The sequence below is a fragment of the Mycothermus thermophilus genome, assembly GCF_041956435.1.
Source record: "Mycothermus thermophilus strain CBS 625.91 unplaced genomic scaffold VTJ04scaffold_5, whole genome shotgun sequence".
NCBI classification, from domain to species: Eukaryota; Fungi; Ascomycota; class Sordariomycetes; order Sordariales; family Chaetomiaceae; genus Mycothermus; species Mycothermus thermophilus.
In genome coordinates this window covers 2,108,012-2,115,178 of record NW_027191431.1, presented here as the reverse complement: position 1 = coordinate 2,115,178, position 7,167 = coordinate 2,108,012, and the positions used below count along the sequence as shown (strand labels likewise).

Genomic DNA, 7,167 nt, shown 5'->3' with positions numbered 1-7,167 from the left:
GACCAGGGATTCCCTGTCGAGAATAGGCAGAGGCCCTCTGCCAGGAGGGAATAGGGGCTGATACAACGAGGCATGAGCGAGAGCCGGAGAAGGGGAAAGGCGGGGAGGTGGAGGAAGATTGGCGTGTTTAAGCTGGGGCGAGAGGTCGCGAAGCGGTCTCTCCAACGGTGGAGGAGGGATGTTTGGAGGTGGTGGTGGCGGCCAGCGGATTGGTGAAACTCCACGCCAAAGATGTCCGTCCGGCCTACCCCGAGTTGACTCGGCTCTCATACCCTGAGGAACTGGCATGTAACTTGAAGGGATCTTAGCGTCTGGCACGTTGGAGCGCGAGGAAGAGTCGTTGTCAGTGCCATGTCGGTGGAGCACCTCGGGGCTGTTGCTGCGAGGGACGTCTGTAGCATTGCTTTGAACTCCTGGCCAGTGTGTGCTCATGGGTTGGGGAAATGATGTGGGTGGAGGAAAGAATGGGCGCGGCGTGTTCGGAGAACCTCCCAGTTCGTCGTCAGATCCTGGGGCATCGCCCGGTGCGTGGCAAAACGGCGCCGGCGGCAGGGGAATGATTGCAGCCATATGTATCGAGACGACTGCTGTGGTCTCGGGCAAATTTGGAGATGGGTCGTGCCATCGAAAGCGGCGCGAGGTCGACGGCGCTTACGAGCGTTCATGCGCGAAGGCAGCCGGCGAGACGAGCCAGCAGTAGTAGTTGAAATGGAAGAGCAGAAGCCAAAGTCGGTTGGAGCTGTCTCTGGTGTTGTAGAGCTGGCGATCACGTTGCCAGAATGACTTAAATCAACTCTGTCGCGTCCTGGGTTGATGGGAATTTGGCATATTTTCAACTTGGAGATGAATAGGTACTCTCAATGAAGGGCATAACGACGACGGGAAGTGGATGAAGAAGGACGGTACTGAGCCGCAAGCAGCCAGCTCGCCTTGTTCCAGACGGAGAAGCCAACGCCCAGTTCGACTTGAGGGAAGGTTCCCTGCGCTGTGTGCCTCAAACACCCCTGGTCTGTGTTTTACGTGTACTGTATTAATACTGTATGGTACTGTACAGTACAGTACAGTGCACGGCCCGGGAAACTGGAAACTTCACGCCCAAAGCACATGAAACATCAAGTCAACTGGCAGTACCTAGAGACAGAAGGCCAGAGATTTGGCTGACCCCCCCCTTCCCTCCCCCTGCAAGACATTGCCCTGCCTCTCGCAATCAATTACCTCTGGTAGATATTTGACTTAGTAGATCTTCTGGTCGTTGTTGAGGTGTTTACGGGCTTGCTCTTGGTACGTGTCTAGGTTCTGGTGGGCCTCCCCGGATGGGTGAACCGCGGGACTGTTCCCTCTATCTACCTAATAAAACCTCCAGTGGCTGGACTCCGGACCTTCGGCACATCCAGCTTTTGCTGCATGTTTGATGCTGTTTGGGGGCGCTATGATCGAATCCATTCCATGATAGGTGGCGCCCTGATCTCCCTCTCCTGGGCACTGCGTGACAGATGCCTAGGCAGGTAAAGATCTCTACCTGCTCGCAACCTGGAAGCTGATTTCTGCAAGCTGGATTCCAGGTCGAAGTCCATCATCCATGACGAAACCTCTCCAAGCAATCAAGATCCTGGATGGATGGTTCCCGGGAGGCGGGCCACGATTCCCGTCGGGCAGCCCCCAGCCCCTGTGATCTTTTTTGATCCCCACTTGCCGCTGGCAGGTGCATTTCCTCCGCTTCAAACCCCACAATCCCGTCCATCGCGCAGTAGCCGAGAAGGCGGGGCAGATGGGAAGAGCGCCATGAGCACCTGGTCTCGACGATGCAGTCGCTCCCATCCGGAAGGAGACAAGGCTGGCGTGGCCGTCTCTCTGCGGCCCGCAACAAGTGTGTTTCGCCGTCGGCCGACAACTCTCCACACTTCCAGCTGTCTTGTCACTCCCCAGCCGCCGAACCCGGCCCAGTCACCTTCACCTTTCGCCTTCTCCAAACTTTGGGCTCGCATGGACATGCAGCCGGCATGCGTTGGGCTCGTTGACTGCAGACACAGCGTGTCCGGGTCAAAAACGCCACCCACGCTCTCGTTGGGCCACGAACGCAACCTGGAAACCTAAGTCGAAGCAGGGGGGTAAGGACCAGGAAATGGTCGCGAAAATAGACCGTCCTTGGCTTCCAGCTTGTCCATAGCGCCACGGCGTCTCGATGCAGTTTAACTGACGCTACGTTTCTTCTTAGAGACATGTGTACTCTATGGCCATAAGTGGCCATAGTATGTACTGTACGTTCAGTCAGAGCAGGGGAAGCCATGTTCATTATGCTCGGCCTCGAAGCCTAAGTCGAGACTGGGGGGTTCTTATACCACATGGACCTAGGTCCTCCTCGAGACACAAAACGCAGAATAATATGAAGTGTGCATGAGGCCAGATTGAAAACCCTCTATGTCCCACCCCATGGCTACCTCACCCACTTCGTCTCCTTTCCCCCTCCTCCGCCATCCCACCTCCGTCTCTTCCTTCATTCCAGGTCCGTTGTTTTGCATTTTCGTTGCATAGTGCCCTTTCCCACCACATGAGGCACACACTCCCAAGCGGCGCCACACAACTTGATTCCTATCCCCGCTCATTCGCACGGCTGGCCGCGCCATCTCCAGTCGGCGGCGTGCTTCGGCTGGCACCCGAGTGAGGGGCTCGACGTCCAGTGTCACGAGTTTTCTTCGCTGGCCAATCACGCTTGCATTTAATCAACCACACACAACCTCAGCCGACTGGCCGAGATCCTGAAGCCGTGTTCGCTGGCAGTAGACGTGCTACGACCCAAGTGTCGTGCTGCTCTGTTTTCAAAGTCTGTAGGAGAGCCGTGTCGTGCGGCTCTGCGCGGGACGAGGGCCACGACTCTGAAGCCTTATCTGACAGTGCGCCACTTTTCGCAAGAACAATCCGCCTTTTCATTCTTGTTCTCCTCCGGCCGAGCTTGTTAGGCCATCTTGTGGGATCGTCGTCCCTTTGCTCCACGGGACATAACCACACTTCACCTCTCTTCGCAAATCCTCCCCTTTAGTGCCTCGGGGTTTCCAAGACACAGCCGAGGGGGGTTTTGTTATTTGACCTCGACGTGCCACCCTACGGTGCCTAATACTATCCAGAGTTGATGGTGGTTGGCACCATGGATCCAAATGACGGATGGAGCCAATGGGCTGAAGACCCCCAATCCGGGCAACGATACCGTGCCCGGTATATGCCAGATGGTATGGAAGTTTGACATCTACATATAGACCACGACCCCGATTAACCATCCGTCATTGATGACAGGGAGTCTCGAGTACCAGTGGGAGGGGGAAGTGGTACAAAATGACGGACCCCGCCACCAACCGGCGGACGAAGTCCCTCGCGGGCAACAAGCAAATGAAATCACAGAGCAGCTCGCGAACATGAATCTCAGCGGCGGCGGGACTGAGAATTACTATCCGAATCCGAATCCCGCTTATACCTACGGGACCTCGGGAGGTCCTGGCTATGGGACATCCGGTTACGGGACACCTGGCTATGGGTCTTCCGGTTACGGCGCCTCCGGCTACGGGGCATACGGGGCGACGCCAGCATACAACAGCTACGGAGTGCCAGGCTACGGGGCGACCGTAACCTCCGCCTACGGAACATCCGTTGCTACTGGCACTGGGGTTGTAACTGGAACCTACAGTTCCACCAGTAGCACGGTGGTGGCCGGGTATTACGGCAACTCTGCGGTGCCGCAAGAGGATGCTGCCTCCGCAAAGGGAAAGAGCAAGGGGAAGGGCAAAGACAATAAATACCACAGAAGAGGGGGAAATCGTCGGAGCAGCGGGCAACCAGCCGGTTCTTCTGACCCAGATCCTTCTATCTACGGGCCCCCAGACCCCTTCTACAACCCACGTCCGTCTCGTCCTTCCTCCGTGGAACAGCCAGGGACAACCGATGAGCCCCAAACCAATTCCGATGGGACTCCACAGGATTCGTCTGCTTCCACTCCAGACGAATCTCACAGCCCGCCCCAGGAGGCGGCTGGCGAGGAGCAGACCTACAACGGTATGTGCAAGCGGGAACTGGTACGTGCGTTGGGGACTCAATACTGACGTGCGAACAGAGGAGCAATCCCACCCAGCTGGCTCATGGTCTCATCAATCACAAGAACTATCTGATGAATACACCGCCCAGTCCAATGCAGCGGACTCTGGGTATGAGTTGCGCCAGAGCAAAGGGAAACCAGTGTGGACTTCCGAGCAACATGAAACCGGTAAGGCAGATTCCTACCTAACATTGGTAGCCGCGACAACTAACATATTTTCATTCAAGGTGCGGCATCCGAATATGAACAATACGACGAGACCTCTCCCAGCGCATATCTCACAGGCCAAGCATCCTCGTCGTATGATACGTCATCAGCATATGCGTCACAGTCCTACCAGCACCCAAACGCCGAAGACCAGGATGACCAAGATCAAAATGACGATGGGCAAACTACCCCGACCCAGCATGGTGGTCATCATAATGTCCAGGCGTATCCTGTCCAAATCCCTCCCCCAATGGACCTCATGGCTCTGATGGGCGGCAAGGGGAAAGACATTGTGTTGCCTCCTGGTGAGCAACCCATGGCTTGTGCACCGCTTCTGTTTCACCATGCTAATTAAATATCGCAGAATATGTCGTCGAACCTTCGTCCAGATTCGTACCCGGTGAGGTGAGAAACAGGACATTGTCATCTCTCAATTTCTGATGGCACTTCTAACGGTTACCCTTGACAGGTGCTCAAAGTTCTCTGGTGTGAGCCGCACGGTGCTGGAGGACGGCGAGACAACGATCTCTACACGCACAAAACTATCCGCTACAACGGCAATCTCTTTTATTCGGGGATTCGCCGTTTCATCGTCGTGAGGACCTACCAAGGCCACTCCTTGTGTGTGTAAGTGACTTTTGTGCCCGCACCTCCATTAATTATATTCTCGTCTGACTTTCCCACAGGCCCATCTTCACCTACGGGCGCCTTGGATGCAAAAAGAAGGGCGTCAAGCCCAAGTACCACGGCATCATCTACCAGAACAACAGGAAGCCGCACATGCTGGAGGGAGAACCCAAGCTAGGCGTCCCACCCGTCCGGATCAATCTCTATGAGAGAGCGGAGAGAATATCTCACGACTCTCGAGTCAACTACTCCAAACTATATTCCATCGAACACAACTTCCTCGTCTTCTTCATCGGATCAATCGATCCTGGAGACTTCGAGAACATTGTGCAACGGGCCGCTGATAGCTTCTACCTCCAACAGCCCCTGCCCGGCTGGGGTGTTGATCCGGATCAGTCCCAGGGAGGAGAAGAACAAGAAGAATAAGAAGAATGATTGACGTTTTTGGCCCTGGTATCTACCAGGTGCTAAGCCTCTCCTCTTTCACCTCTCCCGTTGGCAATCGGCTGAACACCAGCTGATGCCACCGACTTCGAATTGAATACGTTCATCATCATCCGGCTGTGCTTTGTTGTCACAGCCAACTGCACATGCGACATTAGCTTGGGCTTTCTACGACGCCGTCAAGCTCAAACACCAGGCATACTGTTGTCGACATTGCAGACCTTATGGCAGGAATCATTACTGCCCGTTTGGCCTGCGATCCTTGTGTTTCAACACGTTGCTGGTTTTTTCTGTGACGGATTTGCTCAAGGGTTTGGCAAACTGATCCCATCTTTCACTCGGGGTTTGTCTCCGTTCTACGTTTCTGATGGATCTCGAATGGCCTCTCCCATTCCATGTTCTGTTTTACGTTTTATCTCCTCTCCTGACGAAGATTAATGATGTTACGACCATTTTACGACGTGATGAGTGATGATTTATTTTTTTCTTGAATGATCGATTTTCTCTCAAGTCTATCTCCTGCGTTGATCACAGATTGGATACATTATATTGATCACCGGGCGAGTTGTTAGGTAGCTCTTATTCCGGGGCACTCCCCTCACACAGAATGTCCAAATGAGTGCTTTTCTCTGCTTGCAAGTCTTTAGTTGGTGTCTCGGCTCGTCGAGTGTTCATGGGATGATATGGAGCCTGGTGTCTCCTTGATAGCTGACAACCCCAAGGCGTGAGAACCAAGAAGTATCACTCCTGCAAGAATTGTATGCTAGCACACCACAGCAACTAGCCTTTCTCAGATACCGTAGCTATCACCACAACTATAGGAGCCCTAATATCTACGATATTTTATTTCCGACCCCCTAATACTCTTAATCCCTAACTCCGTGATGTTTGCAAACTGCCCACGGATGGTGTTAGTGCTTGACATGTAGGGTCTATCCCACTAGGAGCTCATGAGATCCGGTACCCGCGCTCTGTATGGCCATCGAGCCAGTGTCGCAAGTCCTACCCCACGCTCCCGTCATTCTTGTCGTGTTCTTTGGTTCGGCTCTCTTAGCAATTAACGTTATCAGATCAACCAATTCCAGCATTCCTTCCCCGACAATCTGGACGTCCTTTCCCTTTTTGTGAGGACAAAGGACAAAAGTGGGGCTGATTGATATCTTGGCTGACTGATTGATTGATTGATTAGATATCTTGGCGTCATACCGTGTCTATTATTCTATCCGGACACTGTGTATCACCCGTCGAGAGGAGAGGGAGCGTAACCGAGCATATCCGCGCCGAAGTTCGGAAGTGTGCGAAACAGGACACGTTCGACGTGAGTCAAGGCTCAAGAAACAGCGAAACGATGCAACATGATACGAAAGCACGCATCGCGGAGATGGATAATTCGAGGAAAACGAACAACCGGAATTTCTGGGACATCCGAGCCACGGAACTTGGTATGTGTTTCGCGTTCGTCCGAGGAAATGAGATCCTTGAGCAATAAGAAACCAAAAGACCTTTGATGCCGGGACCAGAAGGTCTTTTGTTCCAATTATCGATCGGGTTAGGTCAATTTCAAGTCGCATGCACTCCCGATCCAGTGGGTGCTGTTTGGGTCATGTATGGACAGAGCTTTGGTGGCTGTAGTGGCGCTGCCGCGCACCGCCACTAGTTTGGCATTACGGAAGAGTTGCGGGATGCCCGTTCCCCCCGCGGTGGTGGCAGTGGGCCATGCCAATGGTGGGTTTTGAAGTTAGAAGCGCCGTTGGCGCAGAAAGAGTTGAGATTTGGTTCACTTTCACAGGGTTCACAAGTTTGAGCTG

The 7,167-nt window shown here is 53.8% G+C and overlaps 1 protein-coding gene across 1 annotated transcript; it reads left to right on the top strand.

Moving 5' to 3' along the window:
- Window positions 1-3,127: 3,127 nt before the first annotated feature.
- Window positions 3,128-5,341, top strand: VTJ04DRAFT_7824 (uncharacterized protein; the record flags this gene model as incomplete). Its single annotated transcript, XM_069366193.1, has 7 exons — window positions 3,128-3,224; window positions 3,289-4,041; window positions 4,100-4,249; window positions 4,309-4,593; window positions 4,653-4,693; window positions 4,758-4,915; window positions 4,975-5,341. The coding sequence occupies 7 exons, from the start codon at window positions 3,128-3,130 to the stop codon at window positions 5,339-5,341; spliced, it is 1,851 nt and encodes a 616-aa protein (XP_069217152.1).
- Window positions 5,342-7,167: the final 1,826 nt, after the last annotated feature.